Source organism: Bombyx mandarina, chromosome A1 (assembly GCF_030267445.1).
Source record: "Bombyx mandarina strain Sakado chromosome A1, ASM3026744v2".
Taxonomy (NCBI): domain Eukaryota; kingdom Metazoa; phylum Arthropoda; class Insecta; order Lepidoptera; family Bombycidae; genus Bombyx; species Bombyx mandarina.
This window is the reverse complement of record NC_143234.1, coordinates 9,199,253-9,218,537: the sequence shown is the minus strand read 5'-3', so window position 1 is coordinate 9,218,537 and position 19,285 is coordinate 9,199,253. Positions and strand designations below refer to the sequence as shown.

General features: G+C 37.9%; 3 protein-coding genes and 1 long non-coding RNA gene across 5 annotated transcripts in view; 1 reads left to right on the top strand and 3 right to left on the bottom strand.

The window, feature by feature from the left end:
- The window catches only part of LOC149499508 (uncharacterized), a 178,618-nt gene that overhangs the window by 154,998 nt on the left and 4,335 nt on the right, over positions 1-19,285 (bottom strand). The window lies entirely within an intron of this gene.
- On the top strand, positions 1,413-3,208 carry LOC149499509 (uncharacterized). The gene has a single exon (XM_089739592.1). The coding sequence runs from the start codon at positions 2,015-2,017 to the stop codon at positions 2,843-2,845; it is 831 nt and encodes a 276-aa protein (XP_089595718.1). The 5' UTR covers positions 1,413-2,014; the 3' UTR covers positions 2,846-3,208.
- Positions 6,118-10,570, bottom strand: LOC114253590 (uncharacterized). Of its 2 annotated transcripts, none has more exons than XM_089739589.1 (2): positions 10,413-10,570; positions 6,118-8,113 (listed from the first exon to the last, which is right to left on the bottom strand). In XM_089739589.1, exon 2 carries the CDS (start codon positions 8,010-8,012, stop codon positions 6,822-6,824), a length of 1,191 nt encoding a protein of 396 aa, XP_089595715.1. In that variant the 5' UTR covers positions 8,013-8,113; positions 10,413-10,570; the 3' UTR covers positions 6,118-6,821. The 2 variants fall into 2 exon arrangements, with proteins under 2 accessions (XP_089595715.1, XP_028044326.2); XM_028188525.2 differs by lacking the exon at positions 10,413-10,570 and adding an exon at positions 8,688-8,797.
- Positions 12,260-17,448, bottom strand: LOC114253587 (uncharacterized). The gene is made up of 3 exons (XM_028188518.2): positions 16,456-17,448; positions 15,967-16,099; positions 12,260-15,284 (listed from the first exon to the last, which is right to left on the bottom strand). The coding sequence occupies exons 1-3, from the start codon at positions 16,495-16,497 to the stop codon at positions 13,990-13,992; spliced, it is 1,470 nt and encodes a 489-aa protein (XP_028044319.2). The 5' UTR covers positions 16,498-17,448; the 3' UTR covers positions 12,260-13,989.

Sequence of the window (19,285 nt, the reverse complement as noted above, 5' to 3'; positions counted from 1 at the left end):
TATTTTACAATATGAGAGGAGAGTGGCGCTAGTACTTGTGTACATTTTGTTCTATGTATTTATATTTTCCGCTTCCTTCCTTAACTTCCCATTCATTCAACAACCTTTAACGTTTAACTTTAACGTTAACGTTTTGGTTTTTATTGAAAACTAGCTGACCCGGCAGACTTCGTAGTGCCTCAATCTTCGATCAACAATAGTAACTGACGATCGAAGGCCTCAATCGATAATAAAAGACCTAAACTTTATTTAATTCGGAGAATTTTCATATTTATTTACCTTTTAAACCTTCTCTGGACTTCGACAAATAATTGAAGACCAAAATTAGCCAAATCGGTTCAGCCGTTCTCTTGTTTTAGCGAGACTAACGAACGGCAATTCATTTTTATATATTATATAGATTAGTGGATTGGCCTGAGAGAGCATTGAAATACAAACCATAGCTGAAACAATGGTATCTATTGTTCCTGTTCATTTTGACTTTGTGTAAGTGGGACAAATAAACCTGGGCTCAAAAAGAAAAGAAATAAAGTATATTTTCATTGAGTGAAATCTGTATTATTTATGAGACCTAAAAATACATCGAGGAATGTGAAAAAAAAATCAAACGCGCAAAAAAATGCATAATAACTGATGGTAGGACACCTAATGAGTCTGTACGGATAGGTAGGTACCTACAGCCATACAGTAGGTGTCTATTTGTGCAGTGAAATAGTAATGCGATTCGGTTTGTAGGATGGGGCAGCCGTTGTATTGTAAAAACTGAGACCTAGAGCTCATATCTCAAGGTGGGTGGTGGCAATTACGTTGTAGATATCTATGGGCTCTGGGAGCTACTGAACACCAGGTGGGACGCGAGCACGTCCACCTATCCAAACAAGAAAAAGTGTAAATTTTTACAAATAAAAAAAACTAAATAAAATTTGTTTTATTAATAACTTGCTTTTGCCCGCGACTTCGTCCGCGTGGAATAGTTACTTTGGCATAACGCTAAATTTTACCCCCCACTTCATTTACATAGAAAGTGAAAATATTTTTGAATAATAGAATGTTAAGGAGTTATTTAAGGTACCAAAATCGCGCTTTTTAACCGACTTCAAAAGAGGAAGTTATCAATTCGACCATCATTTTTTAACTATGTATGTTCACCGATTTCTCGAGAATACTTGAACCGATTCTGATAATTCTTTTTTATTGTTCGAAAGGATAGACTTTCCGAACGGTCCTGTTTACATCAAGATCTGATGATGGGATCTTGGAGAAATCCAGAAAAATCTGTAATTGTCAACACTATCTAACACTGAAAGATTTTTTTAAATCGGACAAGTAGTTCCTGAGATTAGCGCGTTCAAATAAACAAACTCTTCAGCTTTATAATATTATTATAGATTATTTTATGATACATCAGATACCCGCCGAGGCTGAGCAAATGTCAACATCGGCTCTGTGTTTTCTTACGAACTTAAATATAAAAAAGCGTGAAGTTACAGTGAAAATAATATCAAAAAGAACTTGAGTGTGCATTATTTAAGGACAAAATTAAAATAGCAAAAATAGTGTACTCAGCAGTGCAAAAAAAAGAAGAAAAAAAAATGGGCTCGTAAAGTTTATGTACCTACCCAGTGACTTTTAAAGACAAAACAGTATAAATAAAGAAGTTTATACAACTTTATACATCGCAAAACTGCTAGTGGCTGTGAAATAATTAATTATTGACTAGAATAACTATGTAGTGATTTAGTGAAAATTCTACAAAAAAAAAAAAAAACTACATTAAAAACAAATATAATAAAAATTCCGAAGTCATCGTACATTAACGCCATCTACTAGACGAGGACGAGGAGCGGTTTATGTCAAACTCAACTAAATCGACCCACGAAAAAAGTTCCGTCAATTGGCAAAAGAGGTCACTATTAAAAGATTATTAATGAATTTTGTCTTGCTACCAAGTTCCCAAGATCATCAATAGGGGTTACCTGCATGGTAAACAAAGTAACAATACTTTAAATTGACAATGGAGCAGGTAATGACCGCACTTCTTTCTATTCAAAAAGAACTCGACGAACAGAAAAAACTTATACACAAAAAAGGGGAAGAAGTGACAGAGAACGTAACATTAAATATAAATAAGATACTAGAAGAGAAATTAAAAAATTTGGAAGAAAAACATGAAAACCTTAAGTCGAGGGTGGAAAATCAAGAGCAAAGATTATACTACATGGAGAGACAATCAAGACAACGTAATCTAGTCTTCTTTGGATTGGAGGAACACGAAAAATCCTACTCAAATTTAGAAAACACTATAGTAGACTTTGTACATAAATACTTCCCAATACAAATAGACCATAAAGACTTACAAGCGATCAGAAGAATAGGGAAGAGGAGTAAAAAGCCACGACCGATAGTTATTACTTTCACAACACTTGGCAAGAAGATAGATATCTTAAAGGGCAAAGGAGCTTTAAAAGAAACACCGTATTATATCAAAGAAGACTACCCTCAATCAGTCTTGCAAAAAAGAAGAGAGCTACAGGAGCAAGTTATAGCAGAAAGAGAGAAGGGTAATAAAGCCATTATTAAATACGACAAGCTTGTTCTACTAAATAATTCATCCAAAGACCCGAAAAACAATAAAAGAAATCTATCAGAATCTCCAGAGAATAACACAATCAACCATGCCGAGCAGATATCTCAAGCAAACAAAAAGAACAAAACCTTGGCTGCCCACATAATCCAAAGGTCTTCAAGCTTTTCCGAAGGCGGAGTAAAACCGAGCATACTAAACTATCTAACAAACAAAAATAACAAGAAAACAAACACACAAGCCAACACCACAAATATATAGCAACGAACCGACCAGCCTCAGCCAGAAAACAACAAACAAACTGAAGAATGTACATTAATACAAAACACACATCTTCCAAGCCGGCTGGTCCCCGTGGAAGAGTACGACCACAACCCTCCAGGAAAACCACAAAAACAAAAAACCACTAAACTGAACAAAGACTTTAAGAATTGTATAAAAATTGGAACTTATAGTGTCAGGTCTCTGTCATCAATACACCGATACTTAGAACTCAATAATGCATTAAAAGATATAAAATGCGACATACTAGGACTCTCAGAAACAAGAAAAATGGGCTGCCACATAGAAGAGTATTCAGACTATGTTTTCTGCTATATAGGAGAAACAAAGGGATTGTATGGAGTCGGATTTTTAATAAAAAAGGCATGGAAAAACAATATAACTAACTTCACTGGCATTTCGGAGAGAGTAGCGCTACTTCAAATGAATTTTGGCGGACTAGACATTTCTATAATTCAGGCATACGCACCCACGGAAAAATCAGACGATACAGAAATACAAAAATTCTACAATGATCTGAAAAAAGCTCACACACTATCCAATGAGAAAATCATAATATTGGGAGACTTCAATGCAAAAATAGGGCAACCCAAAAAAGAAGAAAAACTCGTCATGGGACAGTACGGGCTAGGCCAAAGAAACGAAAGAGGCGAAAGACTGCTAGAATATGCATTGGAATATAGACTAGCAATAATCAACACTTATTTCAAAAAAAGACCAAGCAGAAGATGGACTTGGAAGTCACCAGACGAAAAAGTTAAAAACGAAATCGACTACATCATGACAAATGTCCCAAAAATAGTCCAAAATTATGAAGTTCTCAACAACGTAAAGTTTCAAACAGACCATAGACTACTTAGAGCAACAGTTCTATTGAGTCAAGTGAAAAAAAATAGAAAAGGTTTTAAACCACCACCAAAAATCCCAAAAAATGAAGAAGAAACAAGATACTACATAGACAGCCTCAAATCGAACATCGATACCAAACTAGCAGATACCTTAAACGTTCAATCTTACTATGATGCGCTAGAAATAGCTATAACAAAAAGTTTAACTAGCAAAAACAATACAAAAAAAGAAAAACGACACAAAATATTTAGCGAAGAAACACTAGCCTTAATTAACAAACGCAGTGAATTAACTCTAAGAAAGAATAAAGATGCTGATACAAAGAAAGAACTAAGCAAATTATATAAGGAAACTAGCAAAGCGATTAAAAGAGACTATAGTAAGCACAGGCAAAGGATAATAACAGAAAATTTAAATGAATTCCGAAGCACAAAGAGAGCATTTAAAGAATTGAACTTAAGAAAAACTTGGATACAAAAACTAGAAGGCCAACATAAAGAAATTACAACAAGACAAGAAATCGTACAGCAGGCAACTTCTTTCTACCAAGAATTATACAAAAACAAAAATAAAACCATCAAGGAAGCCAACGATTCACACAACTGTTATAACACGGAAACAATTAGACCGATAGAAGAAAAAGATACATACGCCCAGCTGAAGCATCTAAAATCAGATAAAAGTCCTGGTCCCGACGCAATAACCAATGAAGCTTTAAAAATAGGCGCACCAGTTTTACTTAAGCCTCTCACAGAATTATTCAATCTCATACTAGAAGCTGAAATCGTACCAATCCAATGGTGCACGTCGGACATCATATTACTATATAAAAAAGGAAACCCCCTCGATATCAACAACTATAGACCAATTAGCTTACTGGCAAATATATACAAAATCTTCTCATCTATAATTCTTAAACGCATAACACAAGAGATTGAAAAGGCACAACCAATAGAACAAGCTGGCTTTCGTTCTGGGTTTAGCACACTAGACCATATACAGGCACTAGAACAAGTTATAGAAAAATACGAAGAGTTTAATAAGCCACTCTATCTAGGTTTTATCGACTACAGCAAAGCCTTTGACAGCATAAGCCACAACTCTATATGGAAATCACTAAAGAAATTAAACATAAATTCGAAATATATAAATATTATAAAATATATATACAACAACAGCATAAGTTATGTGAAGCTAGAATCTAGAGGTGATGCAATTAATATTGAAAGAGGAGTCAGACAGGGGGACCCCCTGTCACCTAAGCTGTTTATCGCGGTTCTAGAAGATTTATTTCGAAACACAGACTGGAAAAATAGAGGTATAAAAATAAACAACAGGTATCTAAACCATCTCAGATTTGCGGACGACATAGTTATGCTGTCTGAAACAGCAAATGAATTACAAGATATGCTCCGCTCTCTTGTTCAAGCGAGCTCACAAGTAGGATTAGAGATGAATGCTACAAAAACCAAAATCATGACAAACAGCATAGAACGACCCATCAATGTAAAAGGAAAAACTATAGAATATGTCTACAGTTACATCTACCTAGGCAAACAAATATCATTTTTAAAAACGCACAATGAAGACGAAATTGAAAGAAGAACAAACATAGCCTGGAAGAAATTTTGGTCACTCAGAGAAATTTTAAAAGGAGACTACTCAATAAACCTTAAGAAAACTGTATTAGACACCTGTATACTGCCTTGTCTACTGTATGGCTGCCAAACTTGGGTATACACGACAAGAGCAAAACAAAGAATTACAACAACACAAAGAGCTATGGAGAGAAGTATCCTAAACATAAGAAAAATTCAAAAAGTCAGGAGCAAAGTAATAAGACAGAAAACAAAGATGACAGATGCCCTCACACAAGCTCTAAAATTGAAATGGCAGTGGGCAGGTCACGTATTGAGATACACAGACACCAGGTGGACAGTCAACACTACAATCTGGAAAGGGCCAATTGGCAAAAGAAGGGTAGGGAGACCGAAAAGACGATGGGCTGACGACATAACCGAAACAATAGGAAAAGACTGGCAAACGATCGGCAAGGACAGAGATCAGTGGAAAGGACTGGAGGAGGCCTTCACCCGAGGAGGGGTCCATATCCAATAACAAAAATTAACTCGTACTAACATTTAGACAATAGGCATTAATAACTAACTAAACACTAACAAATAAATACCACATTGCAAATGAAAGTTCAGGATAAGGAAATACAGGCTTTTTTATTTTTATTTTTTATTTTATTTTATAGATTATTTTATCAACTGTGTTTCGGAAGATGGTCATATCATATATATACATTGTAACGTACAGTACATTACAGAAGTTGTGTACGATATAGAACGTATTGTTACGCGTTTGGGTTCGGGAAAAATAAAATACCCACCGAAGTACAAATCAAAAATCTATTTAACACTCACAACACTTACAGAGCACTTTATAATTCCTAATCCGCTTCTTCCGCTTCGCTTCAGGTAATCCGTTTGCTGTTTCGCTTCGAGTAGTTCCGATTACTAACTGCCTTCGTGTCATCTTTGCAATGCTTTTATAGTCGATACGACATCCCTAGAATTATGGAGCACGTTCTTGACAGGTCGAGTAGTTTCGACATGTGTTTTCGCTATTTGATAATAGATGGTGTTGTACTTCTCGAGCGTTCTCGATTTTACTAGTTCTTTTGATGTTCGTTTCTACAATTCTACGATAGATGGCGTTATTCTTACGTACGTAGCAGTACTGTTATTATTACTCATGAGTCCTAGATAATATGCCACGTTCTTTCGACCGCTTAATAAATAGAAAATTTTGAACGAATGAAAAATGTTGCATGTATCCGGAGTAAAGAATTTCTTGTTTCATTCTATGTTCCATAATATATCTAATAAACTATGACGGGCCGTAACTTGATGTGGAATAGTTGGTTGTAAATACAAAAAATTCTGAGAACAACTGCCTTATGAGTAGGTGGTTGCCGCTATTTCCCGGGATTATCGTCCCAAACAGCTAATAACTTTAATCATCTTCTTTGAATATAACCGAAACATATCGTTCCTGTAGTGATATATGCTGATCATCTTGACCCTTTATCATTTTATCATCAATTCAAAAGCTCATCTTCCTCTGTTTTCAAAGTTTCAACACGATCAGCAAAAGAAAATCCTCTAATTTTATCTTCGATTTCTTGGAGGGTCTTATCTTTAGTTTCTGGCAATATATAAAATAACATTACCTGACAGTAAAGTAGTAAGAGAGCGTAAGCACAAAATGTTCCTTCTACACTCACGAGGGCGAATAAATACGGTGCACTTTTGATATTCGCAAACATGAACATTGAGAATACCATACTACAAATCAGTCCACAGAATCCTTTGTCTGCTGTTGGAAATAATTCGCAACTAATTATAGTTGGCAAGGACATGGAGCCAGCTCCGTTGGTGAAATAATGGAAATGATGTAAAAATACTCCTATAGCCATGTGGTCAAAGGGAAGTATACTATGATGTCTGGCGTATATGTATCCGGCCTCACAGATATACGCCAATATATTCAATCCAACTAATGTGAATAGTAATGGACGCCTCCGTACTCTACTCGTTAAGTAAACCGTTAGAACTGTTGATAAAATTCTTTGAATGTCCAGAGATGCAATCACTTTAAACATGTAGATATCGGTACCATATAAAGCCTTGTGGATGTCAAATGCATAAATGTCGTGGATGTGAGAACCACAGAATTGATTTACAGCATGTAGGTGAATAACTATAAATACTGGAATGTGAAATTGTCTCTTTTTGAATGATGTGATGACGTACGTCAATTTTTTCTGTATTATTTTAGACATAGTCTTTTTTGGACGACCCTTTTTTGTTTTTTTAACTACCATATCAGTGTTAATCATACTTTCGAGTTCATCTTCTTCATTTGGACCTCTTAACCAGCGAAAAACTTTTCTGCAATCATCATAACGTCCTTTAGTTGCCAAGAAACTTGGGGATTCAGGTGAAAAAACAGCTATCAACAAACCAAGTAAAGCGAAAAACACTAGTATTGTTGAAATTTGATGCCAGTTGTAAAACAATCCAAACGAATGAGCAATTAGACTCCCCGATAGCATAGCAGTTTGGATTGTGGCCGTGAAAGACCCTCTGTATTTCGGACTGCTGTATTCTGCAATCAAAACTCCTCCCATTGTTGTGCCAAGACCTATGGACATTCCTTGAAAAATTTTCGCTACCAACAAAATAGAAAGTGATGAAGCTAAGCTAAATGAGATCCAACCGCAGACCATGAGAACGGAGCTGGTAATAACTGCTGGTCTTCGGCCGATACTGTCTATGATAAATGATGTGAGTAGCGCTCCAATAAGCGTTGTTATTCCAATGAGTGATGCTAAAACAGAGAAAGTTCATTTCATTTGATCAATTACTTTCTTTATTTTTAATGCGTTGGCGGATGAACAAGCCCACCACAACCTCTGATAGTCCATAGACATTACTACGTGAATGCCGCCTTGAAATTACTTTGACACATGCGGTCTAAGTCTTAATTGTGTAGTGTAGCGATTGTTTCACCCTTCAAATTGGAACGAATTTCTGTTTTGCAGTAGAAAATGACGGGGTGGTTGTAGCTACCCGTGCGAGCTCACAAGATGCCTTACCACCAGTAATTACGCAAATTATAATTTTACCGGGCTTAATTTTTATTACACGATGCTGTTTTTTCACCGTGGATGTCAATCGTGATTATTTGTTAAGTACGTATTTCATTACCAAAATTAGTACTCGCCTGCGGGCTTGGAATACCGGGTGTTCTTAAGATCATGATAAACTTGAAATTTAAGATGAAATGTAGAGTTCGACAGTATTCGTCTGGCAGTCTCGTTTACGGGTGTCGGTAATGGTCTGAATGCTTGGCCATCTGCGCCGGCGACGTAGACAATAAGAGAGATATAAACATGTCGTACCCAACCAAGATTCTGAATCCCTGTCCAGGGGTATCTCTCCGGTCTTCTTCAGTTCTGAGAAGAGTGATGCGTTAAACCCGATACACATGCCATACGACATCATGTTCACGATTACACTTGCGATCGCGAAACACTGAAATAAAAAAATTTAAAAAAATAAGTTCCTATTAGTTGAGGCTTTTTGATTATTTAGTTCAAACGTAAAATGTTTGAATTATATAGTCACGTACGTAGTTACCCTAGTTAATGTTATTATTTCGCTAATGTCGGTTTACGAGTTCATAGCACACGATTTTTGTGTTTGTCCCGGACGATAGGGGCCAAGCCGTGTCATCGCCTTTTATTAATGTTGCCGTCGGTCGTAACCACACTGTTCCGCAGCAATGAGTCCTGGGTTGGGGTTTCTAATCTTGCGGGGTGCTCCAAGGTTGCATGTGTCACACTATGTTAGCTCCTAACGACCGAAGGATCTAGAGGCTCACTGTCGGTATTGCCAGCGAACTACGGTCCATCGTCCAAAAACGAATTCTTTTCTTTTTCTCCATCTTATCCTATTAGGTGGGGTCGGCAGAGCTAATTTTTCTCTTCCATTCTCTTCTATCAGCCGTCATCCCAACACTCACTCCTCTCTCTCTCTCTCTCATATCGTCATTCACACACTCCACCCATGTCTTCTTCGGTCGACCTCTTCCCCCTCTACCTGCACTACCATTTCCATACATCTCCTAGTCACATGCATCTTCTCTCTACGCATCACGTGTCCATACCACACTAACCGTCCGCTCTTTAATTTGTAGATTACCGGGGCTATTTTCACAACAAAGAATTCTATGTGCAGCAATACTTAAGTTGATAGGAGATTGGAACGGACAAAAAACGGTCTTGGGTGATCATGCATTAGTTACATACGTTGTTTTTAGAAAAATCCCACATACTGACTACTCTTTCGTGTGACTCCAATAATATCGAATCTTTATATATGAATATTACAGTGCTGTGTGCGATGTGGGTACCGTGTCTTGTTAGACCACGGATTCAAGTACTTTAATTTTTTTTTTTGCTATTATTATAAGGGTGAAGTGGAGACAGCTTGTGAGTGCCTTATGTATCAACGGGGTATCCTAGGACTACAACAGCAACACTATAAGTTGCGTATTTATTCTGTACATATGTATGTTATGAGAAGAATTTTGAAATCGTCGTGGCCTAAGGGATAAGACGTCCGGTGCATTCGTATCTAACGATGCAACGGTGTTTGAATCCCGCAGGCGGGTACCAATTTTTCTAAAGAAATAGCTACTTAACAAATGTTCACTCCACGGTGAAGGAATAGCATCGTGTAATAAAAATCAAAGCCGCAAAATTATAATTTGTGTAATTAGTGGTGGTAGGACCTCTTGTGAGTTCGCACGGGTAGGTACCACCACCCTGCCTATTTCTGCCGTGAGGCAGTAATGCGTTTCGGTTTGAAGGGTGGGGCAGCCGTTGTATCTATACTGAGACCTTAGAACTTATATCTCAAGGTGGGTGGCGCATTTACGTTGTAGACGTCTATGGGCTCCAGTAACCACTTAACATCAGGTGGGCTGTGTGCTCGTCCACCTGTCTAAGCAATAAAAAAAAATTAAGTTTTTTGGTAAAAAATGTAGAGGAAAAGTAGAAGTGGACGGATCAGAATATACAGTTGCAGTTGTAAATATAATGCAAAATAAAGTTCGAACTCACTTGTTTTGTGAACGGAGTTACTGAGCACATAGTCACCGAACGAATGATAAGTTTTAAAACAAATTCTGTTTGTGTAAAAAAATTGTCAAAGCGTGGAAATTTACATTTTAATTTAATATACCATACATCAATAAATCTTCTATTTGTCGCCACATTTGCATTTGAATTACAGTTGTGTAAATTATGTGAGTTAAAACCTTTTGTTTATTGAAGAAAAGTACAAATTGTTTGTTTATTAAATCGCTTTTGTTTTAAATGAATGATTGTTGGCAGGCTCGTGATGTATTTATTATGTCTATCTAGCAGAGCTTAGTTGTCTGAAAATGGTTCTAGGTTTTTTATGCTTTTTTTTCCTACCTTGCCTTGAGAGGCTGTTTCAGCTTCACCCTCTCGTGTAGGTGAGCTCACGGGGCTCAAACCTGAGTGTTGCTAACACTGGCCCTAGCAAGAGCCGTGCTTCGCAGAGTCTACCACCGGATCGGAAACGCGACCCACTGAGAAGATCCGGCGAGAAACTCAGTGAGCTGTGTCTATGGGTTAATTCGCTTGTCGAGCCCTTAATCGCAAGCGACGGGTTCGACGAGGACGGTGACCGGGGACTTTTTAATGAAAAGTCGTTTGGTTGTATTATTTATTATCTGGCAGGTTTTCTGCGATAATAATAATAAATAACCCCCCTCGACCGGGTATCCGTAAATGGATTCCCCAGCGTTAAAAAAAAAAAAAGGTTTTCTGCGATTCGGTTCTGAGAAAAGTAGCTTAAATTTATTATTACTTTATTGTTATTATTGAGATTACATTTAAATTATGGTGAATGTTAAATTAGTGACCGCTTCGATGATGGAAGTTCATTGTACAGAGATGACGAGGGAGTAATAAAGTCACTTTGAAAAAGCACGCGAGTAAAACCAGAGAACGACGCACGTCTGTTCAGTGGAAAAGCCTTGAAACAAATTCACTGAATAAACAAGCTAGGCACGGATGTTCAAATTTAAAATTCACCGCGATAGTAACTAAACGCAGCCAAGGGAAAAAAAACACGTTGTTAAATTCTCAAAGTCAATTTATAATTCATATATTTGTAGGTATAAGACAAAGGGAGGATCTTCCAGCGACCGAATGTTGTTGTTCGGAACTCGTTATGCAAGCTTATTGAAAATGTCATAAGCGAGATTCAGGCATTTGTCAAATATCTCGTGTTGTATGATGACTACCGCCATAATATAAAAATAAAAAGTATATACCTATATATAGATTTCTAATAAGTATGTATATCATATCATTCCTATCATTCCTTGAGCAGTAGTCGACTACTGTAAGTGCATCTTGTAGAAACCGGCAAGACAGCGTGAAAAAGCTTTTCTCTCTCCGCATCAAGCTGAGGACCGAGAAAGGGGTCTCGTCCTAATTCTGTTCCACTTCCTAGGCCAGTCTGAGGATCGGCAGAGAGACCCATGAAGACAACGTGTAGGCGGTTATTTTTTTATATTTTTTATTGTGTTTGTAGGCAGATGAGCGTACGGCCCACCTGATGGTCTTGAGAAAGGATTGGGGTCAAAGTGAAATAGCTCTATTTGGTTTTTCATTAAACATGTAATTTTAAAACTAAATTATTCTATAAGTTACAGAAGACATTATCGTCCATATCTATACTTCTATACTAATAAGTCGTCGTGGCCTAAAGGATAAGACGTCCGGTGCATTCGTGTTGAAGCGATGCACCGGTGTTCGAATCCCGCAGGCGGGTACCAATTTTTCTAATGAAATATGTACTCAACAAATGTTCACGATTGACTTCCACGGTGAAGGAATAACATCGTGTAATAAAAATCAAACCCGCAAAATTATAATTTGCGTAATTACTGGTGGTAGGACCTCTTGTGAGTCCGCGCGGATAGGTACCACCGCCCTGCTTATTTCTGCCGTGAAGCAGTAATGCGTTTCGGTTTGAAGGGTGGGGTAGCCGTTGTAACTATACTGAGATTTTAGAACTTGTATCTCAAGGTGGGTGGCGCGTCTACGTTGTAGATGTCTATGGGCTCCAGTAACCACTTAACATCAGGTGGGCTGTGAGCTCGTCCACCCATCTACGCAATAAAAAAAAAAAAAAAAAAAAATAATATTATATAAATCTACAGTGGTTTTTACGGATGTTCGGTTATAACTACTGAGTCGTGCATCCGATTGACTTGAAACTTGGTATCCATGTAGAAAATACATGTACTTAATGGATAGGCTAATATTTATATGAGTGTTGGACTCCCTACACCAGTTGCGGGGGCGTTAATGATGAGAATCTTTATGGGGGTTAGAAATAATAACGTTAATTTTAAATGCCCAGCGAAGCGGATGGGTACAGCTAGTTATTCTATAAGTTACAGAAGCCATTGTCGTAAGTAAGTAGCCATATAGTAAGCCATATAGTAAGTTCCATGTTCTTTTCAAGCTGTAAACAGTGGGTCAAGGCAAAAATAAATGGTTTGTTGATGTTTAAACGTCCTCCAGGCGAGGGCTATAATAGTACTACGCTATTGTGATCGTTCTTGGGTCACGCATTTTACTTCGGGCCAGGTTAGCCCGATTATCATCATCTCTGTCGTCTGAATTGGACCACCTACTTTCCATTTGCTCTGTGGGGGGGCACTCTAGGGCTTGTTACAGAAAGCGTTTGAGCTTTCTCTTATATGAGAGTGTGGCCTTCTCTTTGCCGCGATAATCCTCAATGCTGAGGGTCGTGGCCTCTTCTAACAACTTTCTTCTGGATTAACCGGCGCCATTCCTGCCTATCCTCGGCTGTGTGGATAGCAGTAGCGTGGACTGAAGTGTTGAGAGTGGAGCTCATCTAGTCTGACCAACGCATTGGACTTCTGCTTCTGGGCCTTCTTCCGCATACCTTGCCCGCTACCAGTAGCTTCTCCAAATTGTCACCTCTCTTTCTGGCAATATGTACAAAGAACTTGAAATTCCTCCGCGCGCATATAGTAATGAGGCGCATCGGAATCTTGAGCTCCCACAGGCGTTCGTTGGAGGTCTCTTCAGGCCAGCAAAATGGTTGACCGATTCCAAACATGGAAGGCAATTAAAAATATGACGCAGCCGATTTTAAAAATTAATAAGGTCCACTTTAAATGTCTTATCTCATATTAATTTCTGTGCACGCAAAATCAAAACCGTGATGTGATGATCCCAGTGAATCCGGTACCAGTCGTTTATATATATGTAAACCCATTTCCCGATTTAGCCAAAGTAGATAAATGTTTTTTTTCCGAACTTAATTATACTATCATATCCGTAAGTGGCTCTTATCTCTCAGCCCACTAAGTTTCTCGCCGGATCTTAGTGGGTCGCGATTCCGATCCGGTGGTATATTCTGCGAAGCACTGCTAACACTAGTCCTAGTAAGAGTACTAGGACTAGTGTTAGCAGATTCTCTCAGGTTGTGTCCGTGAGCTCACCTACCCATCCGGGCGTAGCTGGTATTGCCTCTTAGGCTACCAGCAAATAGGTAGGGGAAAAAAAACTAACTTTTAAGAGTAATCGAAATTTTTTTGTTTGTTTGTCCAATTTTGTTTATGCATCAATTCGAAACATCCTCATCATCCTTTGTTTTTAAAACTTCTGCACGATCAACCAAAGAGAATCCTCTGAATTTATCTTCGATTTCTTGAAGTGTTTTATCTTTAGTTTCCGGTAACATGTAATATAACATAACTTGACAGTAAAACAGTAGCAGTGCATAGGCACATAATGTTCCTTCTACATCTATGAGGGAGAATAAATACGGTGCACTTTTGATGTTTGCAAACATGAAGATCGAGAAAATCAAACTACAAACCAGTCCACAGAATCCTTTGTCTGCTGTTGGGAATAGCTCGTTACTGATTATAGTCGTCAAGGGCATAGAACCAGCTCCGTTGGTGAAATAATGGAAATGATGTAAAAATACTCCTATAGCCATGTGATCAAAGGGAAGTAAACTATGACGCCTGGCGTATATGTATCCGGCCGCACAGATATACGCCAATATATTCAACCCAACTAATGTGAATAATAATGGACGCCTCCGTACTCTACTGGTTAGATAAACTGTTAGAACTGTTGATAAAATTCTTTGAATGTCCAGAGATGCAATCACTTTAAACATGTAGATATCGGTACCATATAAAGCCTTGTGGATGTCAAAAGCATATGTATCGTAGACAAGAGCACCGCAGAACTGATGTATAGCACTGAGATGCATCACAATAAATACTGGAATATAAAATTCTCGCTTTTTGAATGTTAAGATGACGTACGTTAATTTTTTCTGTATTATTTTAGACATAGTCTTTTTAGGACGGCTCTTTTTAGATTCTTTAACGATCAAATCCGTTTTAATCATTTTCTCGAGTTCATCATCTTCGTTTGGACCTCTCAGCCAGCGGAAAATTTTTCTGCATTGTTCGTAACGTCCTTTGGTTGCCAAAAAAACTGGGGACTCCGGAGAGAATAAAGAAATAATTAATCCGGGCAAAGAGAAAAATCCTAGTATTGTCGAAATTTGATGCCAATTGTAAAATAATCCAAATAAATGAGATATTAGACTCCCTAATAGTAGAGAAGTAAGAATTGTTGCCATAAAAGATCCTCTGTATTTCGGACTACTATATTCTGCAATCAAAAGTCCTCCCATTGTGGATCCGAGACCAACGGACATTCCTTGTAAAATTTTTGCAACCAATAACACAGGGAGTGATGAGGCTAAGCTAAATGTGATCCATCCGCTGACCATGAGGACTGAGCTGGTAATCACTGCTGGTTTTCGGCCGATGCTGTCTATTATAATTGGTGTGAATAGCGCTCCAATAAATGTTGTTATTCCAATGAGTGATGCTAGAACAGAGAAAATTGATGGTAAGACTTTTTATTTGGAAACATTTTTATTCTGTCTTAATTTATATTAGTCGAAAGAGTTGGCAAGAAGCGTAATGTAAATCGTAAATCGTAATTTCCATTTCTGAAGGCTCGTTCTTCTTTTTTTCTTGAATTGTGAAGAAATCTGTTGACGTTAGCATTTTCTAATAGACGCGAGTTATGTAGCCATAATCAGCCTATTACACAATAGCGGCTTTGTAACCCGATAACGTTAATAACAACTCCATTGTTTAACTTTAGTAATTAAGGATTAGATAACAAATATAATGCTCCTTGTATTCCATACCCAGAAATAGAATAAGATAAACATCCCTTGTTTGTAAGATAGTATATAAGCACATCATGTTTATGAATAAAGCAGTCTAAACCATCCTCTGCCTTGAACGGTAGCTCTGTAGACTAGGAGATGTATGGAAGTGGTAGTGCAAGGCAAAAGGAGAAAAATTAGCTGTGCCGACCCCACCTAAAGGAGAAAAAGAAGAAGATGCCCGACTGCTGCGACTGCGACTGCGTGCTCACGCGTCCTTCTCGGTAACGCCGGCTTCCGGGTCATCCACAATCATTACATGCCAAAACGGAAGATTAATTAACGTACTGTTTACTCAACTCTACGATATTAAAATAATTAAACATAACATACCCAACCATGATTCTGAATCCCTGTCCAGGGGTATCTCTTGACTCTTCCTCAATTCCGAGAACAGTGATACGTTAAATCCGATGACCATACCGTATGATAACATGTTGAAGGTCACACTCGACACCGCGAAGCACTAGGAATGTGAAGAAAATTTTTCATGAACCAAGTCTGGTAAGCGACATGACAGATTAAACATGCCTATATCACTTTTCGTATTGCTTTGGATGGATGGGACATAAATTTTGACAAACTTTTTTTCTTATTGCAATAATTGATAGATTCATTCAAATAGCATGGAAGAGTGGCGGTAGCTAACATTGGATAAACGAAATCCGATAAACTCCTGAATCTCGAAAGCTTGTAAAAACCCAAAAACAAAGTTGGTCATGCTATCTTTATATCTTTATTTTGCTTGTGCTTAATAATTAACGATCATGACACAGTTAAATAGCTTTTTAAAAACACATTAAAATAGATTTGAAAACTCACTTGCTTCGCGAATGGGGTAATCGACTGTTTGCCAAAGCACATTGTCTCAGAATGAATACGTTAAGTAACTTTACTTTAAGATAAATTTTGAAGAAAAAAAGTTACAACATTCAGAGTTTGATAACGACGCTACAAAATTATAGCATTAAATTCTTCCTTTTTGAGTTCAATTTGTAGTTGCAGTTGTGTTAATTATGCAAATAAAACAATAGATTGTACGTACATTATTATCATGACATGCTGTAGGTGCGTTTCTTGCATAAAAACGTTTTTTAGCGAACGTTAGTTGGAATTCTAATTTAAAATTAATTTATTTTTCACATAAAACTTATTTTAGTCTTAAAATAATTTGTTAACACCTTCACTGCGGAACTGGCCCATATCGGCCTACCGCGGCCCTTTTAGTTGATGTGGTCGAAGAAAACTATGTCCCTTTCGCGGGTGCGGACAGATTATTTCAGGGGTTTGTAGGAGTTCGACAACTATATGCTCTAAATTGTATACAGTGTGTTTTCGCAAAGTTATACATAGAGGGTGGCATGGACCGCATGGTACAGACTACCACCAAGTGCTTCTCTTACTAGATCTGACCATCTGGCTGGTGTTCTGTCAACGGCGCGCTTGTCTTGCTATGCGACCCGCAATTGTGAGCTTCTCTAATTCATGTCTGAGAGACCGCATGATGTGTCCGAAGAAGCTCATAACACGTTCCCGGCAGATGGAAGAGAGCCTTTTTCGGATGTTTAGCTGCTTTAGAATGGAATCGTTTGTTCTCATGGCAGTCCGCGGTATTCGTAACATCCTCCGCCATACCCACATTTCAAAGGCATCGATCTTTTTGATATCCCGGCTTTTCATGCATCATATCTCCGCCCCGTAGAGGAATATGGGAAAGATCAGTGTCCGCACCAAGTGCACTTTGGTTTTATATCGAAAATGAATACGGGTCTTCTCCCGTAGCGTTCCAAATGAATGCTGAGCCAATTGAAGAAGCTGAAAACAAATAAATTAATAAATAAATCTTTTTCAATGTACAATTTGCGTGAATGGAACAGAATGGTATCAGAGTGAATAAAAATGCCTTTCAAAGAGATTTGAAAGTGGTTTTAGAGTTGTTGTAGGTTGTCCGTGTCGAAGGGTAATCATTTCAGGTCGACTGTAAGCTTGGGTTTCAATAAAAAGTACGCCATCTTGCCTAAAATGGACCATACACCTATGAGCCTGTGCTTATGGAATTTGGCAACCCACCAAGTATTCTAGTTACAGAGCTACGTTTCGATTTTAAGCCGTGTACCAACGAAATCTTATACCTTTAAAGGAGCAATTCTTGTATATATATATATATAATCTGAATCTCGGAAACGGCTCCAACGATGTTCATAAAATTTAGTATACAGGGGATTTCGGGGGCGATAAACCGATCTAGCTTCGATTTATTTTGAAGAAGATGTTGTTTTATTCGTGTTTTCAATAATCAGCTCTTCCCGTCATCTATTGGCGAATAATAATACTATTTTTCTTAATTGAGGGCAACTAACCAAGATGGCGTTATCAAAAAACGAGCAAAGCTCGGTCATCATCTAGTAGTAAGTAAGTAATAAGTTCTAGTCTATGGATTTCCATATAAACCCATACGAGCATCCACAAACTATCGCTTTAACCTCATAACTCAGTTCTCTCTGGTTTTTTTATGTACGAATACGAAATGTGAGTCAAAAACGAAAATTTTAAAGGCTACATTGTTTTTAAATGTTTCTTTCCCTTACCCAGCCAAGACTCTAACTCCAAATCCAACTGTATTTCTATAGTCTTCCTCAACTGTGCGAACAGTCCCGTATTGAATCCGTACATGAAGCCGTGTGTCAATATATTGAATGTCACGCCTGATGTGACGAAACACCATACTTCAGTGCGAAACACTGAAATATTTGGAGAATAAAAGGCCCTTAAGTGTATAGTGTAAGGCGTGCAACCTCTTTGACAGGACGTAAGACCTACAACGACTAGACATACACTAAGATAGAGACTTGACAAGATTCCAAAATGAATGAATGAAGAATGAGGGAGGACGTGACTAGCGGCATGCAGTACTTTTTGACTTCCTAAAAGACGGACACGAACCAGACGACAAGGAACGAACCGACCGTTCAATTAATAATCGCAATAAGGCAGTTATCCTCGATTTTTTTCCTACCTATGCTGACAGCCTTGAGAAGAGGCTATTTCAGCTTCACCCTCACGGGGATCAAACCGGTGGTGTTGCTAACATTGGTCCTAGCAAGAGCAGTGCTTCGCAGAATCTACCACCGGATCGGAAACGCGACTCACTGAGAAGATCCGGCGAGAAACTCAGTGGGCTATCCTCGATACTGCGCGTATTGTGAGGAGGTTGCTCACCCTGGAGTCCTAATCACTGGTGGCTTGTGTCGTAGACACCGCCATCAGCGACAATCTATTTTGATATAGTGCTTTTTTTAAACTGTATTTTTAATATCTTAAAAAAATACATATTGTGTAATTTAATAAGATTTTAAATAAATGTAGTAGAATAATCTTTATATATATATTTCTTCTGTGCGTGTGTTTGTCACTGAACTCCTCCTAAGCGGCTGGACTGATTTTTATGAAATTTTCTGTGTAGGTAGATTCGAGAATGGCATAGATTCACAAATCAGCCCAGCAGAGAGCGCTGCACTCGGTATCTAGGCTATTTATCTTGCCTAGAAATAATTTATATGGCAAAACAACGTTTACCGGGTCAACTAGTCATAAATATAAAAACTTAGCGATCGCAAAATTTCATTTGAGTGTTATCAATTTTTATGTCGGC